General features: G+C 38.3%; 3 protein-coding genes across 4 annotated transcripts; 1 reads left to right on the top strand and 2 right to left on the bottom strand.

The window, feature by feature from the left end:
- The first annotated feature begins 2,152 nt into the window (after positions 1-2,152).
- Positions 2,153-10,105, top strand: birc2 (baculoviral IAP repeat containing 2). 2 transcript variants are annotated; one of them, XM_008427132.2, is made up of 13 exons: positions 2,153-2,247; positions 3,754-4,551; positions 4,658-4,938; positions 5,048-5,350; positions 5,897-6,185; positions 6,652-6,751; positions 6,845-6,923; positions 7,011-7,059; positions 7,140-7,382; positions 7,463-7,561; positions 7,734-7,928; positions 8,660-8,701; positions 9,619-10,105. In XM_008427132.2, the coding sequence occupies exons 2-13, from the start codon at positions 4,458-4,460 to the stop codon at positions 9,810-9,812; spliced, it is 1,968 nt and encodes a 655-aa protein (XP_008425354.1). In that variant the 5' UTR covers positions 2,153-2,247; positions 3,754-4,457; the 3' UTR covers positions 9,813-10,105. The 2 variants fall into 2 exon arrangements, with proteins under 2 accessions (XP_008425354.1, XP_008425355.1); XM_008427133.1 differs by having other exon boundaries at positions 2,171-2,247; positions 7,734-7,889.
- Positions 10,106-10,708: 603 nt separating this feature from the next.
- On the bottom strand, positions 10,709-12,670 carry rpl23a (ribosomal protein L23a). The gene is made up of 5 exons (XM_008427135.1): positions 12,570-12,670; positions 11,600-11,780; positions 11,218-11,394; positions 10,976-11,045; positions 10,709-10,767 (listed from the first exon to the last, which is right to left on the bottom strand). Exons 1-5 carry the CDS (start codon positions 12,592-12,594, stop codon positions 10,753-10,755), a joined length of 468 nt encoding a protein of 155 aa, XP_008425357.1. The 5' UTR covers positions 12,595-12,670; the 3' UTR covers positions 10,709-10,752.
- Positions 12,671-13,863: 1,193 nt separating this feature from the next.
- On the bottom strand, positions 13,864-20,823 carry ddx52 (DEAD (Asp-Glu-Ala-Asp) box polypeptide 52). Its single transcript, XM_008427136.2, has 15 exons — positions 20,677-20,823; positions 20,279-20,492; positions 19,743-19,882; positions 19,432-19,617; positions 19,179-19,322; positions 16,683-16,794; positions 16,526-16,598; positions 16,248-16,451; positions 16,087-16,177; positions 15,890-16,012; positions 15,081-15,231; positions 14,830-14,905; positions 14,618-14,689; positions 14,211-14,489; positions 13,864-14,009 (listed from the first exon to the last, which is right to left on the bottom strand). Exons 1-15 carry the CDS (start codon positions 20,761-20,763, stop codon positions 13,997-13,999), a joined length of 1,965 nt encoding a protein of 654 aa, XP_008425358.1. The 5' UTR covers positions 20,764-20,823; the 3' UTR covers positions 13,864-13,996.
- Positions 20,824-22,279: the final 1,456 nt, after the last annotated feature.

Genomic DNA, 22,279 nt, shown 5'->3' with positions numbered 1-22,279 from the left:
TATCTTGAATTATTGCATCAAAACGCAAGTTGACGCACATTAAAGAAGATTTTATTTAGATTTGAACATTTAAATGACGCAAATTAAAAAATCTCAATGTGACGATCTCTGCTTTCCATAGTATTTTGTTTTTATTTCCCTTGTCTTTGGGCAATAAAAAGACTAAGGGAAAATTTTGTTTAAATAAAAAAAAATTTATTTTTATTTTTTTCTGCTCACATACATTGGAATTTTCCCTCTTTCAATTTTCCAGCTCATCTTAGCATAAATTTTTAAGTTCAGCCGGGCTGGATTTGAACTAAACTCCCCACCCACCCACAAAAATACCCAGCTCATCAAATCCGGCTGCGGGTTTGGTCCCTGGAGTTTTCGTTTCTTTCTCGCCTGGATTTATGTAATTATTGTTGTCATTCTCAACACTCTTCTATATTTATTAGCTCAACTGTGTATCTGGTTTTTATCTTATCTGACTCCTAGCACTTCTGTAGCAGGCGTTGGATTTTGAACTTCCCACGTCATGATCCTACCATCATGGCAAACTGCAGATAACCTATTGATGACCTAATTTGTACTGTTTATTCAATGTCACATGCTGTTTTTATTTTAATTATGTAAAACACTTTGAAATGCCCTGCTGCTGAAATGTGCTACACAAATAAAATTTTATTGATTGATTGATTGATACTGTGTGGTTTTACACATCATTGTGAAATGTTCTCTGACTGTTTCATCAGAACAGAAATTGCGCCTCATGATCAATCAGGTGAAGCTTATTGAACTCCCTTCTTGGTATCATGTGTTTATGAGTAACAAAGGGTTTCTGAGGCGTCACAATGTTTTAGGATGACTCCTGTGTTTATATCAACCACATCCTGTCAGTTTCTACTTATCAGAAATGCATGGTTCTTCAAGGCTCTGTTTTGGGCCCACTTCTGTTCTTCATAGAGTTTCTCATCTCTGTTATCTGGACTCAAAGTTATTCAAACTGTCTAAATAACGTAATTTCTCAAAAAAATAAATTACAAACTAATTAAAGAATTAGTTTGGACTTTGAGTTGATGAAGGGTCAGGTGGTTTCTTCCCTGGACAGCCTGGTCGCTCTGAACCGGTTTTGTGACATTTTTTGCAACAAGTTCAGACTGGAGGAATTTAGGTGAATTTAGGTGCGGTTGTTAATAGCACCTAATTGCTGTTAAAAAACACGTATTTTTCAATGACTCTTGGAAATCATTCAAAACAGCTCATCATCCAGGGTGGGTATTCACATTTTATTAAATATTTTTGAATTAAGAAAATTTCTATTTGGGATGATTGAGCTCACATTACTCCAGCTTTGCTCCTTATGGTTATTTTCTTTTAAAATCCTGACTTCAGCTTTAATTTGCTTCACCTCGCGCACATAACGAGGTAAATGTAGGGAGTTTTACCCTTCATGTATCGTCGCTTCGGGGGGGCGATCTATGTTTTCGCATCCACCTGAATAATGTGTAGTTGCGCCACTGGCTAAGACTATGAGCGTTTCTTCAGATACGTGTTTCGCTTTCCTTTTTTGACGGGGCGTGGCGATCTAGGGTAAAAAGACACGTGAAAATTCAAATCTACTTCTGTACCGAAGTACAGCGAGCACCGAGCAGATGTAAGTAACCTTGTCTTTGTGGAATATTTGTTAGTTTGACTGCAATTACTTTAAAAATTGGACTGGTCAGTGATGTCATTAATTGATCTATAGATAAATTATCTAAAATTCTTTTGGGATTTCAAAATTTAATTAAGTTTAACCCAGCTGAATTAAAAAATATTGCTTATATTGGTTGCTATTAAATATTGTCTTGTCCATTTTATTTTTATTTGATTTATCCTAGACAAAGTCTGTGAATACAAGTTAATTGGTGCTTCTTTGTTGGACACATTTATCTGGATTTTTTGGTGACTAAAAAAAATCCAGATAAATGGTTGTATTTATATATCAACGGTTTTTTTTTTTTTTTTTTTTTTTAGCAACATGGTTTAGTAAAAGCAAACTAGAGATTTGACCAAAAATCTGATTCTGATGTATTTAAATTCTAGTCACGCAATTTTTTTTAACCCGTGTGATTTCCAAGGGGTTGCCAGGAGCAGTTCATTCATTCATTCATTCCTTTAATGACTGTTTTAATTTTTGCCCTTTAAGCCATAACCGGAAGGTGACGTCAATTCTTCGGAACGTTGGGGACTTTCCGAGCTTTTGTCCGTCTGCGAGCTGAGCTGGTGAGTGTTGTATAAAATTGCAAAGGGCAGCTGTTGCTGTGGTTTTGTTTTCGTAATGGAGCCTTTACAGTTGACCGTTTGAGTTAATTGTCCACTGAGACACGGAACAATGAGTTGTGGAGCGGACAAAATCCTTGTTTTTATTAGCATTAGCGGAGGCTAGCTTTAGCGAGCTAACGGCTGTAGAGCTACAAAAAGAACGTTTGAGTGTTTTTTGCTGCGTCATTATTTTCGGATTAGATGTTGACTCAAAACATTCAGTTGGCATTTATTCATCTGCTGTGCTAGAAAGGAAACGCCGTAACGCTGGCAAACGTTTGGTAAAAATGCAACACAGCAAAGCTAATGTACCCGGAACAATATTCAAACGAGAAGGCTTTAGAGGAAATGGGGACTCCTTTTTGCTTGCAAAGTGGTTATTTCCCCCTTGCATTATGTAAAGGTTAAACAGGTGTTGTTAATCAAAATGTAGGTTTGGTATGGTATGGGAGGGAAACACCGTTCCTTTGGGACTTTCCACCTAGCTGTATTTACTTTTGTGGAATCATTAAAAAACGAATTATTTTCAGATAATAAACTAGATTTTAATATATATTTTACACTTCTTTGATTCTTGTACAACACAATTCTAACCTACCATCTTGTATAACTAAAAATCTTCAATTAAAATGTATGACCTCGTCTCACTAACATTATATGTTAGGGTAACTAACATACAATTAATTTAAAAAGTCGTTTGATTAGGATAAGTTGCACATACACAGTATGATTCATTTCTAGGAAAAACAAATTATATTGAACTGGTCATGGAAAGAGATGTATAAATAGTTCTGCGCTGCTTATACTGCTGCATAACTAACTTGTTGAGATGGTAAATCATAAAGCCCAGTTAATAATGTACAGTTGATTTTGTTGGTGGGGATAAAATTCTCACTAAAAAATGCATTTCAGCAGGATATGTCCACTTTTAAAGCTCGTCTTAAAACCCATCTATTTTACTTGGCTTTCAACTCCAGCGGGATCTAGTTTTAAATTGTATGTTTGTTTAGGTTTTAAACTGTAAGTTTTTATTTTTTTGTTGTGTTTTAATGTACAGCACTTTGTATCAGCTGTGGTTGTTTTAAAGTGCTTTATAAATAAAGTTGGTATGGTATGATAGGATATAACGACACAGAGTGAATGAATAATTAGGACAAAGACAATGTATCAAATGATCACTTCAAACTAAAAACAAATACAAAAAAAGATGTGTAGGAAAACTGTAAACCACTCCAAACTGCTTGAGGAAATTCCAGTCTGTCACATTGAAAACTTTGTAGATTTGAAGGTGAACTTTTTAAAACTTGTTGGTACGTCTATTTACCAAACATAGATGGTTCTACAAAGTGTCAGAAATCTGCGTCATGTGACGTGTTCAACTAAGACCAATTATTACAACGTGATAATTCAACATAATTGGGTATTTCAAGTATGTTTTTATTTATCTCTCGTCTTGTGTCTCTGCAGGTTCCACCAGAAAACAACTCAAAGGGGGAATTTCATTATCCTCTAAAAGATTAAAAATATTTTTTAATTAGATTTTTAGCCTTCAATTATGGAAGCTTAGACACCCAGAAAAGGGATGCCCCACACGGGGAGAGGGGTTTGAAAGCACATATTCCCAGGTCTGTATGTGTGCATGCTTGAGTTTTTTTTTGTTTTGTTGTTGTTTTAATTTATTTTAATGTTTATCCTTAAGCTTACACATAAGTTTCAAGGGTTAGATATGTCTGTGGTAAAGGTGAACAGTAGGGTGTATACTGATCCTGGTTGATCTGTCTCGGGATCAGACTCATAATGATAATATTCAGGCTGGGTTTGATTCACTGCAGTGCTTTGTTTAATCGCATATTTACTTACACTGTTTCTGACAGGTTTTGCACTTTGGCTTTCGTGCTTCCTGTTAGCTACTGGTAAAAAATAAGCAGAGAATACAAGCTCTTAAGTTTTATGCGTGGCTTGCCTTCATTTTCACTCTTAAGCGTCCCGTCATGTCTTTGGTTTATTTAGCTGTATTAGCGTTCTCAGTTTCTGTGTGTGTCTGTGTGTGTGAGACTTGAGTGTGAATATGTTTGAGTGAAAGAAAGACCTTGGGTTTTTTTCAAACCCCTCTCCCTCGAAGGGACATCTCTTTTTTTTTCCCCTTATTATTAATATAAAAAAATCCAAAAATGGAAACTCTTGTTCAGCTAAAAAACAACCAGTTTTTGATGGGACTGTGTCGTAATGGGCCGCCACCTGACCTACAATACGACAACTCTTCAGGTATTTTTTAGACCTTTCCTTTTACGCATTAACTCAAATTTATCTTCATTCGTTTCCCGCTGCCCTCCATCTAAAGTGACACTGTGCTGTTGTTTATTTCTCCCAGAGCTCTATCGCATATCTACTTTCGCCCGCTTCCCAGCTTCCCCCGTCACAGAGCGAAGCCTGGCCAGGGCGGGCTGGTTCTACACCGGCGTGGGCGACCGGGTGCAGTGCTTCAGGTGTAACGTGACCGCCGAGGGCTGGCAGGCTGGGGACTGTCCGACAGAGAAACACAGACAGCTCTCGCCTTCCTGCTCCTTCATTCAGAGCCTCCCATCCACCACCAACCTTCTCTCTTCCTCCCACTCTGCTTTCTCCCCACTTCGTATCGCCCCGGCTCTACCAGTAAGATCAAAGATTGTCTACTCAAAAGACTACATGATTCATACGAGAGAAGAGTCGTCTGAGAAAGCTGAGAATGTTTTAAACTCCCATCGTTCTCCTTCTCCTCCAGCTTCCTGGTCCCGGCTCGGCTGCTCCCAACCCGTCAGTAAGCCAAGTCGAGGATCCGGTTGGTTTCTTGAACACGGCCTTCTCTGCTCTGCCGCCCTCCAGTCCCCTGAGCTCTCGGGGTGTAGAGGACATGTCCCATCAGAGACCCACGTGCCACAACCCAAGCATGCGTAGAGAGCAGGACCGCCTGGACTCCTTCCACTCCTGGACACTTTCCATCATCACCCCCACAGAACTGGCCAAGGCAGGCTTCTACTACCTGGGCCAAGGTGACAGGGTGGCCTGCTTCAGCTGCGGCGGACAGGTGGGCATCTAAAGGAGTTATTGAATTGACCTTTTTAATGCCATGTTTATTCTCTCTGCAACTGTAAACACCATGCAGACAGATGCTATGTAAACCTTTGGAGCTAAAATTAGCGTTGCGTTTCCTATTTCAGGATTTCAGATCTTGCCAGATTAAATTCAGAGATTTATCTGTCTTGGTTTATTAATTTTTTCTTCATATAATTGGAAATATTAAATTAGGTACAAACAACAAAAGTACTTGTGGGTTTACAGTTTCAGTGACACAATTAAAGCATTTATAAAAAAGTTAAACTTATTTTAGCAAAACTATGTGCCAAATTTGAGAAGTAAAATTTAGCATTTACATTTTTAAAGTTGTTTATGTTAAATTTCTGCAAATTATTATAATCATCACTTTATAAATCAAAATAATCAGAATTAATTTTTAAGAGATTCACGCCTTTCTCTTTATGATATTTCCTAAAAGACGTGTTGTTTTTTTCTCTTCCACAAGTCTCTTGTGAAGTGTCAGTGACCTTTGACCAGAGTTTGTCTTGGTTTGCAGCTGAACAACTGGGAACCGGGTGACCGGGCTGTATCTGAGCATCAGCGCCATTATCCAAACTGTCGCTTCGTCCGGGGGGACCGAGCCGATAACGTGTCGCTGTCCGGCGTCGCGGGAACCGTATCTTTAGCAACGACATCCCAGGTGCCAGCTGGAGCCCCAGCCCTCACCAGTGTGTCCAACCCCTCCATGCAGCAGAGCGATGAGCGGCTTCTCACTTTCGTCAACTGGCCGTCTCGTATTCCAGTCCGACCCGAACAGCTGGCCAAGGCCGGCTTCTACTATGTGGGTAAGGACGGCAAACGATTACTATTTATTATTGGATGGCTCGTCTTGTGATTGTTTCCTCATGCAGTGGCTAAACTTTAAGTAAACAGGAATTAGGAACTGCAGTTTTGCTAATAATCTCGTTTGTGTTTATTAATTTCGTAAAGGTGAAAAAAAAAATTTATGTCAAGAAAATTACCTCGAAAGAGGGAGCAGGGGATTTTATACAACAGCTTTGAATGCAGAGTTTCATTTTATTTAACTTGGAAATTCCATATAGACCAAATTTTTATGGACACTACTTATGGTATGATTGTACCAGAACTCAAACTAGTCTTTCTAGATCATTTAAATTTCCCCCAGAGAGAGAAAGAGAAAGATGATTGGCACGTTTTGAGATGTTATCATCTGTTGACCTTCCCCAAGCCCCTGAAATTCCCCTAAAACCACATGACACACCGAGCGTATTTATCTGTGTGTCCCTTCAGGGAGAAACGATGACGTCAAGTGTTTCTGTTGTGATGGAGGCCTGCGGTGCTGGGAATCTGGGGATGATCCATGGGTTGAACATGCAAAATGGTTTCCTCGGTAAATTTTCGCTTTTCCTACCTCTTTTTTATTATTATTATTTATAAAACTGCTCTGATTGTTGAGCATAATTTCCTGATTGTTCTTTTGCAGGTGTGAATATCTGCTTCAGGAGAAGGGACAAGACTTCGTCCACCAGATTCAGGCTCGATTCCCTCGCCTGTTTGAGCAGGTTAGCTCAGAGCATCATTTTGGATTTTACTTGCTGATAAAAAGCTGCTCCAGGTGATTTAAAATGCTCAATTTTTATCTCCAAAAGCTTCTAACAACAGGAGACACCAGCTCCAGAGAGTTTGTGGATCCACCAGGTGAGTTTAAACCCATATGAAGTTAAAAATTTTACCATAACAGTGGTTTAAAGTGTTCATGACATTTTTTTCCCCATCAGTGGTACATCTGGGTCCAGGAGAGGAGCGGTCAGAAGATGCCGTCATGATGAACACGCCTGTGATCAAATCTGCTCTAGAGATGGGCTTCGACCGCAGCCTCGTCAAGCAAACGGTGCAGAGCAAGATCCTGACGAGCGGCGAGAACTACCGGACCGTCCAGGAGCTGGTCTCAGATCTGCTCAGCGCTGAAGACCAAAAGAGGGAGGAGGAGCGGGAGATGCTAGCAGAGGCGATGGCGTCAGGTGAGGAAATAACTGAGAAATGTGCTGCTTCTGTGCTGTTGAATGAAAATTTTATGTTTTTTAATTTTTTGTCGTTTTAGATGGTTTTACGTTTGTGAAGAGGCATCAGGCGGCATTGGCTCAGCGTCTGAAGAGTGTCGAGCCGGTGTTGGAGCATTTAAGAGAGCAAAATGTGTTATGTACGTTAACCTTTTTTTTAAAAATCTAATTTAATATAGGCTACCAGATCTTTGAGATTGTTGATCCACATTGAGCAGCTATCGTATGGGAAAGATTTTGTGAATTTAGCTGAACCTCCTGCTGGTTTCCTGTAAATTTTAGTTTTTTTGACTGGTCTCTGCTCACCTGCAGCTGCTGAGGATTACAGCAGCCTCCTGGCCCAGACCTCAGCCCAGCAGCAAACTGCCAAGCTGATCGAGCTCGTCCTCAACAAAGGAAACGCTGCCGCCGAGGTGTTCCGCAACTGGATCCAGAAAAACGACGTCCACCTGCTCAGAGACCTCATGGGTATGACTTCACCACAGGACACCAACACAGACCTGAGAAGTATGAAAGTTAGCTGCATCGTTTTTAAACTTTGAACATGTTTTTTTTTTATAGAAATGTTGATTTTTCTGTAGCGGTAAAGAGTTTCTGCATTTTTATTTATTTTTTGCCTTTATTTGATGATTATTATGTTTTGATGGCACAAAGCCATTGCTTTAGGTTTTGAGTTAATTTAAGGAACAACACATATAAATGCTGTATTGATTCAGAAAAGGGTCATTTCACAGCTTCAGTGTTTAGATAGAAAGTTTTAAATTATCCACTGGATTCCAAACTGGTTTAAATGCTGAACACAACATTGCGTTTAATTAATAAATCACAAACTGTGCTTCAAATAAATGTCATTAGAGATATCTAGTCGTAAAATATTTGGACAACCTACAAAATCATTTGTTTTTTTGTTTGTTTTTTTCAAATATAAATATATAATTATAAAAATACTAAAACATTAAATTGGTATAAATATTTATAAAAAATTTAAAATCTGAACTTTTCTGGAAAATGTAACAGAAATGCAGTTTCTGGTGAAGACAAATTTGGGGAACATTTATTCCCACAGAAGATTATTAAAAGGATTCAGAGGTCAACTTCAGTTGTAAGACTTGCTAGAAAAATCTGAAATGGATTCTAGTAAGATGAAACTCAAAGTCAGGATTTCGCTCTGAAAGCACATTTGTTTTTTTTTTTTTTTTATCAAAGCCTGATTTTGACACATTTTTTCCCTCTTTTAGCTCAGTCGAATGAAGCTTCTTCACCAAGCCAAGATCTTTCAGGTAATAGATTTCTTCCTCTGATTCAACCTAATCTTATGACATTTCTACAAGCAAAATTATCCAATATAAATATAGCAGGTTGTTTTAAGAACTCAATGAGAAGTGCAACATACAATCTCTGGAATTTTCTTGAGTAAGCAAGATGTTATAACAAATGACATCTACCCAACCTACAGTCATGTGAAACTATTTGGGTTTGTGAGGTCATGTCATAATTTCCAAAATGGAAGTGGAAATGGTCACCTGCTGTGAATGACTGGGTTTTTTTTTTATAGCTAGTTTTCTCTAAAGTTGAAGTTTGACTAATTAATTTACATTGAACAACAAATCTAACATCACCTTCACACTATTTTATGTTCAGTGTGAAGATAGTCACTGTCCTGTGTGACATCTGCATAAAATGATATTTGGTGCTTGAATATTTTATTTTTAGTTCCAAGTGTTTGAATAGAAGGCAACACAACAACTTGGTTCCTAAAAATGCTTCGTCTTATTTAAAAGGCTTTAGGGTTGTACGCAAAAACATCTAGAAACGAGAAGTCATCCAGTTTCCTTCTTGAATACTAAGCTTCTTGAATACTAAGTGTCATGTTCTGGATTATTGAGAATCAACATTTTAAATTGCATTTCATTGATAAGGTTGATGTGCGGTTAACACTGTAAAGATTGAGTATTGAGGGTTTTTTCAACACTTGTGATGTCAGTTTTTGTATTGAATTTCACAGAAAAATTGTTTAAAACCTCTTACATTTTATTTAAATTGCGAAGAACTCCAACTACCAGTAAAATAAGTTTGATTCCTTTATACACAAATGTACTGTCACTACGCAATGTTAACACTAGGTGGTGCAATTGTATTTGTGATTTAGGTTCAGGTTCTTATGGTCATACTTGACTGAAACTTTCTGACTCCACAGACCTACCAATGGAGGAGCAGCTGCGGCGCCTGCAGGAGGAGCGTACCTGCAAAGTTTGTATGGACAAAGAGGTCAACATCGTCTTCATCCCGTGTGGTCACCTGGTAGTGTGCAAGGAGTGCGCACCATCCCTGCGGAAGTGCCCAATCTGCAGAGGCCTTGTTAAAGGCACAGTTCGAACTTTTCTGTCATGAAGCAACATGGTGCCAAGAATTTAAAGCAAAATGTGTTGTAAAAATGTAAGAATAAAGGAATTACTTTAAGCCATTTTGTGGCTATTTCATGTAAACTGAAACGAGCAAAAAAGGTTTACTCATCAAGATGTGAATAACTCTTCAGTCTGAAAGTAGTCCTTTTTTTCTTGCATCAGGGTGTGCAATATCCAATCTTCAATCAGTGCAATAATATATGTATAATTAACTAATCTTTCAGAATCCACTGTATAACTGCAACAGTGCTTTTATTATATTAAACCAGTAAAACTCAAGGTGATGTGGATGTGTCATTTGTCCAAGGATACACAACGTAAATCCATCACATTTTTTATTGGTTTTTGAAAATCTATAAACTGTTTCCACTACATATTGGAAACCGTTTACATGCCACAAATCTCTAAACATTTGTGTGGCATGTTCGGAGATTTATAGAATGTATTACAATTATCACTGATTTAGCTTAAGGGTTATTGGGAGTTTATTTAAAATCACTATAGGCTTATGAAAACTGCTGAAGTAACTTCAAATTAAGTTCAACATAACTAGAAAGTTTTGTCTAAAATTACAATTAAACTCTTGCTGCAGAAGTTATTTTATGAATCTACTTAGATGCCATGATCTCTGCTTAAAGAGGTTTTCATCAGGTTCTCATCTTCCAACATATTACCTATGCCTACATAAACAAGTGCAAAAAACATAATGGCATTAAAATTTCATTATAAAGGTTGTCAAAAGTTTCACAATTTGCTAATCCATAGGTTTAAATCCCAGAACATAAAACTTTAGTTTCCTATCAGTCAATGACAGCAAGTGTATAATATACATACATACAAAAGGTTTGGTGACATCTCTTAAAACATACAAAGACACAAAAATTAGTTTTTACAAATATTTATTCTTCCACACATATTCAGCCAGTTTAGATGATGCCAATCTACAAAAAAAGAGAAAAATGCATGAATTAAATAAAGCTCATTAAAAGTAGTTAATCTAAATCTGAAGCATCTGGCATCAGTGGTTCCTTTGAATGCATCACAGACATTCAGATCAAAATAATGTTTACATCACATGCACAGAGTTGCAAAATACAGAGGTCCATAAAATTAAACATTACAGCATCGGCCTGCTGAAATAAAACTCACCTTGTTTGCAACATCCAATGCATCGTAATCTGGCGCAAGCCGAACGTAGGCCTTCTTCTCACCATCAGGCCTGAACAAATAATGCGAGTAAACATGAGCAAAAGTATTCCATGAAAGTCATTTTACAGTTATTTGAAATCATATATAGCTCATGTTGGGTTCTATATTAAAGAGCAAAGTGCATATTTATGCAATATTTCATCATGGAAACCAAATGCACAGCCTGGACCAAGACGTCTTACCTGATGAGTGTGTTGACTTTGGCGACATCAATGTCGTACAGCTTCTTAACAGCGTGTTTGATCTGATGTTTGTTTGCCTTGACGTCCACAATGAATACAAGAGTGTTGTTATCCTCAATCTTTTTCATCGCAGACTCTGTTGTCAAGGGGAACTTGATGATGGCATAGTGATCCAGCCTGAAAGATTAAAAAAATAAATTTAACAGATTATTTCAAGTAGAAAAAGCTTCAAAACAAAACAGACTAAACTAAAACAGTACATTAACTGAGGTGCATCAGCAGTTAATAAAATTGGACTCATGATTTTTCATACTTTGATCGCATTTACCATCATGTGCACCGTGTTTTTGGCCTTTTCATTGCTGAAGGTCTAAAAACTTACTTGTTCCTGCGAGGAGCACTCTTGCGAGGGTACTTGGGTTGTCTGCGGAGACGGAGGGTTTTAGGGCGACGGAAGGTGGGAGAAGTCCTGATTTTCTTCTTCCTCTGGCTGTGTACGCCTTTAAGCACAGCCTTCTTTGCCTTCAGAGCCTTTGACTTGGCCTCTGTTTTGGCAGGGACAGCTAAAAAAAAATAAAATAAATTAATTTAGTAAAAACCCTGGATGTCGAACAGTGCCGGCCAGAACTTTGACATTGAGAAAAGTCTTGTTCCTTAATATATTTACAGTTGTATAAGATTTAGGCTACAGAATTTGTTTGATCAAAACTTTTCTCCTCAGGATCAAAGTGTCAAAAACATCAGAATCAACCAAGTTAGCCTTCAAATGCCTCTGAATCACAAAAGGTATAATTTCCAGTCTTCATTTTAAGTCATACAGCTACAAAAATGTGCACATCAACATGGATGCTAGATTTCTCAATTGCGTTCAAATGATTAATTCTCCCAAAATTCAACTAAACCCCCAAACTACACTGGGTAGTTTCATCCCTTGAAGTAAATGTTGATGGTCATCCGGCACAGTTTAGCGTAGCCACACTGAAGACGCTCATGTTGTTAAAACTCATGCTAACAGCAAAACTTGACTGATGTTTAAACAAACGGTTAGCGATATATTATTTGAAACCGTTTTTCCATACCAAATGCATCAGAGTAGGCTAATGAAGTTAAATTAATGACCAAGTAGACCACGTTTTGTCGGTAACATCAGCGCTCACGTTAGCTTAGCTAACCTCTCTACCACATTCGCAATGTAGATTACAACCATATTTAACCAGTTGGCAACTGTGAAATTAGACTTTGTATGTCGCCACTGATATATACTTTCAAACGAGTCATCTGTGTTTACTGTTCGAGGCATTATAATCACAAAATGTGCGATTTATTCATTCATAATTTTAGGATTCACAGACCTTCCTTCTTCGCCTTCGGTGCCATGTTGAGAAAGGAAGAGCAGTTGGGGTTTCCTTCAGTATAATGCAAGGGCGAGATCTCAGAGCATTGTCGCGATATCACAGTGAGTTAATGGTAGCGCCCTCTTTTACCACATGTAGCTGCCCGTCTCCATAAATAAGTTAGAATTTAGAGAAGTACATTTATTTCTGTAATTAAATTGAATTACTAAAACTTTATTATGGCTTACAGCAAATAGAAACTCAAAGATTTACTTTCTCAAACTTATGAATATATACTATGAATAAAAAAAAAAGATTTTTAAAAATGAGACCTGTTCACATGTCCAGTATAAGCTCTTAATACATGATCGGGGCTCCTTCTACACTAATCACAGCATCATTGCGGCCTGTCATGGAGATGATCAGTTTGTGAAACAGCGGCCTGTCATGGAGATGATCAGTTTGTGAAACAATCAGCCATGCACTTTGTCAAAGCAGCCTGTCACATTTTTCACATTTCTTTAGTTAAATTGATACAAACCTAAGACTTCTTCCTTGGATTTAAATTGTTCTCATTTTCTTAAGCACACACAGATGTTGCACACTGTGCTGTTATACTAAGAACTGGGCATGAAATGGCTGAGGAAAAACAACAGGCAAAATCCAAAACAGGATTAAATGACCTCCAGAAACCAAGAGGGAGAGTTGGAATGAAATTTGGAAGGAGGGTTAGGAGGAGGATTGGAGGGAACCTCCCTTTCAACCCATCTTTTAATTTTCCATTCAATCCTTCCTCTAATCCTCCTTCCAACATTAATTTCATATTTCATTCCAACCTTACTACAAACTCTAATTGCCATCACCCTTTCAGTCCTCCTTCCAACCCTAATTTCAACCCTCCTCATTTAACATAAATGTAATCTTTTATTTACTTCACAAATTTAATTCAAACATGAAACTCAAAAAGATTTACTGTGGGCTTTGCTTCATAACCTTCCCATGTTTTTTTTTTATTTTTGCTTTAGCAAATTTTTCTTAAACACTTTATCCACTAAATCTTCTTGGCAACAATAAGCTTTTTAGCAACAGCACTTGTAACTTTATTAAGTTTTATCTGCAAACTATAATAATCTAAAGTCATAGAAAAGCTGTAAGCATGTTACTCTGTTTCTAATGAATCTATAGATTTCACTTTTTGAATTCAGTTACTGAAATTTTCAATAATATTCTGATTTACTGAGACAAATCTGTAAACACAAACACCAAATAGTGCGTTTTTATTGACAAAATAGATAAACAAAAGGCTTCAAAATGACAATGTATAAAAGGTTTTTCTTTATTCTGATTATAAAATCCAGAACTGTGAAACCATTAAACCGAATGTTCATGAAAACAAAGTCCACTGTAACACCGAACCACCGTCCTCTTGTCCTTTTGTACATTTTTCATCTGTTTTTCCTGATTTAAGAAAAGACAAAGAACATTATTATTACATGTAGCTCTCATGTAGTTAGTCCTGAAGTTTTGATATTATTCATTATATTACAAGTCATTTAATGTTTTCCTATAAGCATTTTTGGTGAAAGTGATTAATTTATTTGAACTCTAAGGTGTTCATGAATCACTCTTCAACAAGCAGCCGGTGAAGCCCGTGCTTACTTTTTTAACTTGGCTCCTCCTAATTTTGATCCTCCTTTCTGAACTGCTGCTTTAGGTTTTCCTTTTTTCTGTCCTGCTTTTTGAACTTTTCCTTTTGTCTTCTTCTTCTTGTTCTGCTGTTCCGCTGTCTGAGCCCCGTTCTCTCCTTTCTGTTTGCTCTTTGACGCTTCCTTATGTTCTTTTTTCTCAGCTTTGACTTTCTTCTTCATGAGGAAGCGAGGGGTTGTGCAAATGGTGCTCCTACTGGGAGGTTTCTTCTCAAGTCTTCGCTTTACTTTGCTGAAAGAAAAACAAAATATCCAAAATACGATGATCAAAACTTAAAAACGGTAAGGGGTTCCGTGCAGGCAGTACTTTGTGTAATTGATACACAGCTTGACTTGGTTATAATCACACATCTCACTTACCTGTGGATCTTTTTGAAGCCAATCATGTAGTCCGGCACAGGGCACCCAGCTTGTTTTATAACATTAGCAATGCTGTTCAGATGAGAAAAACATAGACATGTCAGAAAAGAAAATGTATAAAAAAGGAAACCAGCCATCATCTTCCCAATCCTCCATAACAGCTTGGGTTACAGAATGTTCACTGGTTCGAACATAATCGGTTTATTTTGAACCTGCGCAACAGCGGTTTGTCATTTTCTGTAAAGAAGGTGATGGCCTTCCCTTGATGTCCAGCTCTGCCCGTTCGGCCTGAGGGATAGACAGAGATTCATGAAAATAAAAAAAAACACACGAATGAAAAAGCATTTAACACATTCTATATAATTTACACTTCTACAAAATACTCGACTAATGTTGTAACTTTAGCCACTCTCAAAGTCAAATAAATAAACATTGCTGAACAGCAGTCCTCCAATAAACCCACCGATTCTGTGAATGTACTCCACGGCGCTGGTGGGGAAGTCGTAATTCAGCACCAGGTTCACTCCTTTGAAGTCGATTCCTCTGGCGAGCAGAGCCGTGCAGATCAGCACCCAAATCTTCCCGGAGCGAAAGCTGTTCACCACGTTGTCCCTCTGAAACGCAGCAGCCAGTCAGGACGCCATGAGCCATGCTGGGCTTCCTGCACTGTTTACTTGGTTAGACTCTAAACATTTCCAGACTCAATGTCTAAATGCAAACGCTCACTATGATGGACGGATAGTGGTGGACAGATGGACAGATGAAAGGACAGATGGATAAATGCATGGACAGACATGCAGGCTGAAAAGAATTTTGTTGCTGTTCTGTACAATGACTAACAAACAGATGGATATACAGAAAGGATGCACTATTATCGTACCATCAACTATCCCATTGCTTTTTTCAATTGTATTTATAGTATTTTTCTTTAACATGACACTAAAAAATTCTTCATGATGAAGTTTACCAGCCTGAAAAACTCAAAAATATTCTTGAATTGTTACTTTTACTATTTTTCACTAGTAACACTACTTTATGTTGCTGGAGTCCTGCAGCAGCCCGTTTAATAAAAGCCAAGTTCTTTCCAGGAGAAGAATTTCTATTTATAGTCATAAAAAGTAATAATAAAAATAATAAAACAAATATTTAAGGAGAAAGGTGGAAAGATAGATAAATTCATGGATGAATGGATGGACAGCGAATTGAGAATGAAAGGATCGAATAACAGATGGCTAGACTGTGAATGTGTGTGTGGTGTGTGTTTCTTTCTACCTGCTGCTGTGTTCGTTCTGCGTGGATCACGTCAACATTGATCCCTTCGTACACCAACTCGTGGAAAAGCTCCCGCGCTCGCTCTATGGACTGAACGAACACCAGCATGGGAGGCAGGAAACCCTGGAGCACAAAGAGGAAAACATGCTTCACTCCACCAACAAAAACATTCAAAAACACAAAAAAGCGCTCCTTACTTTTTTGATGATGTTCCTCATGGCCACAAGTTTTCCGTTCTCCTCCCCGACAAACAGCAGCTCCTGTTCCACCGTCTCCACCGCTGTATTTCTGAACATTTTCTACAGCATTATTATGTTAAAACACAAAGAGGTATTCAGTTCTACTGGCAGAGCGCTACCTGTGTCCGATGTTGACAGAAACCAAGTTGTCGAGGTTCAGGCGGCACCACTTTTCCACCTCCGGCGTGCAGGTGGCGCTGAAGAAAGCCCTGCGCACCTTGGCGTTGGAACATGCCAGAAAAATGGTCGCCAGCTGCTCCCTGAAGCCCGTCTTCCCGTCCTCAAACAGCTTATCGGACTCGTCCACAACCAGCCACTCCACACTGAGAAACAAGAGGCGTGTCAGGAGTGAAGACAGATGTTAAATTAACAAAATGAGAAGTGTGATAAATTATACCTGCTCAGGTTGATTCCTGGAGGATCCTGATTGAGAAGGTAGATCAGTCTGTTGGGAGTGCTGACGAGTATGTCTGCACAAAAAAAAAAAAAAAAATCCACAGGATTTAATAAGAAACAAAAATGAAAGACCTCAGACAACATTTGTGACCACTCACCATATTTTTTATTTGACTGTGGACCGTACTTCTTAGCTGCCAGGGAAGCTTTATCGATGATGTGAACTCTAAAGCCGACTCCGTCTGACAGGCGCAGCAGCTCTCTGTAGGTCTGGACACAACACAACAAAGCTGAGTGCTAACATGGAGAGAGTGCCTACGAAAAGAACACATCTGTAACAATACCACGGTAAAGGATGAAATAACCAGGCAACATGTCCAACAGGTGTTTAAACCTCATACTAAAACTTTATTAAAGCTACTTTTGGTTCAACTTAAGCATCGAGTCTTCTTGAGCCCCACGTAGGAATTTTCTCAGTATTCATATCCTTCAGTTAAAGCCATAGTTTTGAAAAGAGTCTAGAAAGGATCAAATGAAACTAATTTCTTTGTTTCAATCGGAAACTTCTCATCAGAGAGGTCAAAGGTCACATGTGGGGTACCCCAAGGTTCAATCCTAGGACCCCTTCTCTTCAATATTTATATGCCCCCATTGGCTCAGGTTATAATAGGAAATAGGATTAGCTACCACAATTATGCGGATTACACACAGCTCTACATCATGATGTCACCAGGTGACTCTGAACCCATCCAATCACTGAATAGATGCTTAGAACAGATCAATGTGTGGATGTGCCAAAACTTTCTCCAGCTGAACAAAAACAAAATGGAAGTTATTATCTTTGGACCTAAAGAGGAGCGAAYTAGAATCAATGCACAGCTTCAGTTATTACAACTAAAAACCAGCGATCAGGCCCGAAACCTGGGAGTAGTGATGGACTCTGACCTGAACCTTCAGAGCCACATTAAGACAGTCACAAAGTCGGCCTTCTATCACCTGAAGAACATCTCAAGGATTAGAGGACTTATGTCTCAGCGCGATCTAGAGAAACTCATCCATGCGTTTATCTTTAGCCGCATTGATTACTGCAACAGCGTCTTCACAGGTCTGACTAATAAATCAATCAAACAGCTGCAGCTGATCCAGAATGCTGCTGCTCGGGGTCTCACTAAAACCAGGAACATAGAGGACATAACACTAGTTTTAAAGTCCCTACACTGGCTCCCTGTAGCTCAAATAATAGACTTTAAAATTCTGTTGTTAGTTTATAAATCACTGAACTGTTTAGCACCACAATACATTAAAGATCTGTTATTGTTGTACCAACAGTCTAGACCCCTCAGATCTTCTGGTTCTGGTCTGCTCTGCATCCCCAGAACCAGAACCAAACGAGGAGAAGCAGCATTCAGCTGCTATGTACCACAGATTTGGAACAAACTTCCAGAAAACTGTAAAACAGCTGAAACACTGGGTGCCTTTAAATCTCAACTTAAAACCCACCTGTTTAGAGTTGCTTATGGCTAAATTAGGGTTAGAGTGCCGGTTTTGATGTCTTTGATGTTTTTATGTGTTTACCTTTTTAATCTTGTAAAAATCTCTTTAATGTTTTTATCTTTACTTTTTAATTTCTTTTTATTTCTCTTTCTCACAGTTTCCGTTTTAATAATGTAAAGCCCCCCGGAAAACGTTTAACTAAAGTCCTACGGGGTTTAGAGTCCCAGTTCATGGCGTTCAACTAAAAACCTAGAGGTTGGAGTCCTTGTCAAACGATGTTTTTGACTAAAGTCCCAGAGGGTTAGAGTCCCAGTTAAACGACGTTTAACTGAAGTCCTTTAAGGGGGGCGCGGGTTTTAATGTTATCTTTTTTTTTTTTAAATCTATCTTTCTCACCGTTTATTCTGTTTTTATTTTAATTATGTAAATCACTTTGAAATACCTTGCTGCTGAAATGTGTTATACAAATAAAATTTGATTGATTGATTGATTGATGTATCGGTCACAAGAAGATCCACTGTATCTTAACCTAAAAATGAAATCTTAGATGTAAGATGAAGTTAAAGCTCTGCTTCAGGTTTAATAAGCTACTTTTTGTTTAACATTCAACAAAATCAAATAAACTATTAAACAAGTAAACTTAAATTTCAGCATCTTCTTCCTCTGCAACAACCAGTGAAATATCTAAAGTATTGTGAGCACCAGCTGTTTTTTCTACAGCTTTAATTAAAGTTTTCAACCAATACTTGATCGACATTATAATAGGTATTTGATAAATCCAGTCGACACTAGTAAGAGGTGAATTACACAAAAATAAGGTCTGAAACAAGCCTGTTGCGATAAGCAATTGATTCATTAATCTCATGATGAATTAAAATGAATTCAATAATTTCTATTTTGATTTTTCCATGAATTTCATTTACAGAGCTCATAATCCATTTTGCACATGGTTTCAGTTGTAGTTTTTATTTCATTTTATTGTTTATGTTTCTGTGTTATTTTGGATATGAAAACTATCTTCCAGTTTCAGTGTGGAGTGTTCTGTACAAAAGTAAATTGTCTCAAAACAACAATATTATCGTTTACCGCAATAATTTCAGAGACAATTTATCATCCAGTAAATTTTGTTATCCTGACTGGGGTAGAAACAATCTGTGTACCTGGCTGGCCAGTTCTCTGGTCGGGGAGATGACCAGAGCCCTGAAGCCCAGGTTTGTAGGCTGCTGCAGGTGGGCGAGCAGCGGAAGAGAGAAGGCCAAAGTCTTTCCAGATCCGGTCGGAGCGCACGCCAACAGCTCCCGAGCCTAAAAGAGAAACCAGACCAGCAGAAATAATCTCAAATTAAAAAAAAAAAAAAAAAAAACTGAGCTCTGTGCTCTGATGATTGGCCAATCGCAAAGTATTTTAACTCACATGCATCATGAGCGGTATGGCCTGCATCTGTATCGCCGTTGGCGTGTTCAGTCCTGCGTCCTTGAGGTTCTGAAGAACGCGTGGGTTGAGACGATACTCGGACTGAAGCTCCTCAAACGAGCAAACCGGGTCGGGCACATCGCAGCCATGGACATTTATACGGTGCTGCGCGCGAATGCGATTAACCTTGAAGCCAAACCCAGAAAGAAAAAAGACAAAACCCTTAAGGAGTGTAGAGTTCTTTTCATGAACGTCCAAGTTATAGAAAAGCAGACAAAAATGTCTTTCTGGGGGTTTCAGTGAGAGGAGACCTTCTCCTGATGAAGATGCTTCAGCCTCTTGAGCGAGAATTTCTCCGTCCCATCCTTCTGTTCGTCTTGGATCTTTCTGTCCAAGGAGGAGGTCCAGGTGATGCCACCTCCCTGGGTCTCAGTCAGTGGTTCACCACCACCTGGAGATAAAAACAGAGAAGCGAGCTTATACTCTGAAAAATGAACTTTGCCTGATACAATTTGCACCTACAGTAAGGTAAGCTGCTCCAAGCCTCACTCCACATTTATCATTTAAAATCACATCTCTCGGTCAAAGTGATGGACACTTTTGATACAGACAGAACTGTATCTGTCCTTCACAGATGCTCTTCATCCAATATGACAGATGTTGAGCTCATTTACAAAGAAGAATGGACAAAACTTAATTTCTAGGGCTGTGTGTATAAATGCCCTAATTCACAATTTAAAACTATTTCTTATTTATCGAATATTGCCACTCTTAAAATATAAAACAGTAAAAAAATAAAATTAAAATAAAAAACCTAAGAAACAAGCATGGATTCTGTGTCCTTTACCGTCCTCCTCCACCCTTCTGCTTTCCGTCCTCTTGCTTTTGTGTCCCACTTCTCCCGGTCGCTCTTTGCGTTTTCTTTTGCCTCCTACTTCAGAGTCTCCACTTTCGATGCCCTCCTCATCCACGCTCTGGGCTCCATTAGCTGCTCCTGTGCCGAAGTAGTTGATCGCAGACAGGGAATCCAGCGACGCTTCTCTGCCCTGAGACCTGGCCACCTACACAATGGGTCAGAACATATGCAGGTTATGCTGTGACCATAGTGCCTCGTATAATAATACCACAGCTAATCATCAAAAGGGAAGAGAAACTAGAGAAGCAACAGATATCACTGCTAGCCAACATGAGCAGCGGCTATTAGTGTTAGCTACTACTTCCGCCGAGAATTGTTATCAAGAGTACCTTAAACCGAGCAGCATCTTGACCAAATCTCTTTAAGTCAAATTTAGCACCGGCTCCGAGTTTCCTAAACAGCTCGAATGTGTCCATTGCTGTGGCAGCAGCGTGGTCTGTGAAATATCCACGCAAAGACAATCAACATCCGGTTCATGCACATTCAAGCCTCTTCTTCCCCCTAGTGGCCACTGCTGGTACTACACACGTGGTTTATACGTTTTACGTCAAACATTTCTGCTTTGGATCTTTTATGGTGGCACTTTGTATTAATTATTGATTCCTGCGAAGACTGATCAGATGAAAAGCAACGATTAATACACATGTTTATTTATTTTTTTATTTAACCTTTACAAAAATCACAATAAAAACCCATTGAGATTAAAAACCTATTTTTCAAGGCCTGAGGCAGCATCAAATACAACACATAGACACAAAAAATATAGTTAATAGAACTGCCAAGCTACAGGCAACAAATACATGCTACTGACTGGCATCAAAAACTTTTAGTTTGTGTGTTACCACATTGTGGGGCAAACACTTTTTGGTTGCATCCTGATGGCAAAATGTATTGAAAAATTTGACATTCTGCAGAAAGTATAATTTGACAGCATAGAACTGGGTTAAACATATTTTTTTCCCCAGCTGTTTGTAAATCTGAGAAAAGACTATTTTCCCTGAAAAAAACCCTGCCGTGATCAAAGTATCCTCTGAGAGCAACTTACCCCAAAATATCCAGGAGAAATTTAGTGATGTACATTGTACTTTTCACCATTAAAGGCACCACATCAAAAAACAAAGTTTAGTCAATGTTTGGATCTTATTCACATCGGTTAGGGGGTGCCAGAATACACATACGCCATAGCTTTAAAAATTTTATTTGTAAAAAATAAAATTGAAAACAAACTACACTTCACCTTCCACCTCACAATATATTTTAAAATACACATACACAAGTGGCAAAAAGTTCAAGGGGTTTGAATACTTTTGCAAGGCACTGTAGGTTTTATGACAGAAGAAAAATTTGGAAGAATCAGAAAAACAACAACAAAGGTATCAATCTATTTTCAGACAGCAGAAATTATTTAATAATACAAGAAATGTAAAATATGTCTGTACACTCAGCCATATATCTAGCCAAAGATGGTGTAGTGTGGTTCATATAGGGGTGTGCAATCCTGGGAACTCTGGTACTGATCTACAATCAAGTAAATACAAAGCTAGTATTGTGATACCAATACTAATGTTTCCACAAAAGTGCCATTGAATAATTTGGTGACTTGACTTCAGTTAGTCGATTATGACTATGACAGGTCAAAGATTTTAGGCAAATACAAGTGTTTTTTATTAACTAAATACAATAGAAATCAATGTAGCAGTATAGAAATAAAAGGGATGACAAAACATAAAATAACCGAAATAGTAACTCTAGTTTTACTTCAAATGTTGACACAAAGGGATTATTTTCAACCATGTTTTATATTTCAGGTTTACATCTTTACATGAGCATATTTTTGAGTTCCAGAGAGGCTTTTTTCACCTGCCAGAGACCCTTTCTCTGAGTGGGGGGTCAGGTTTGGGGATCTTCTCCCCCCTCAGCTTTTTATTTCAG

This window comes from Poecilia reticulata, linkage group LG14 (assembly GCF_000633615.1).
Source record: "Poecilia reticulata strain Guanapo linkage group LG14, Guppy_female_1.0+MT, whole genome shotgun sequence".
Lineage (NCBI taxonomy): Eukaryota > Metazoa > Chordata > Actinopteri > Cyprinodontiformes > Poeciliidae > Poecilia > Poecilia reticulata.
Note: the sequence above shows the minus strand (reverse complement) of the source record. Positions and strands in the feature narration are given on the sequence as shown.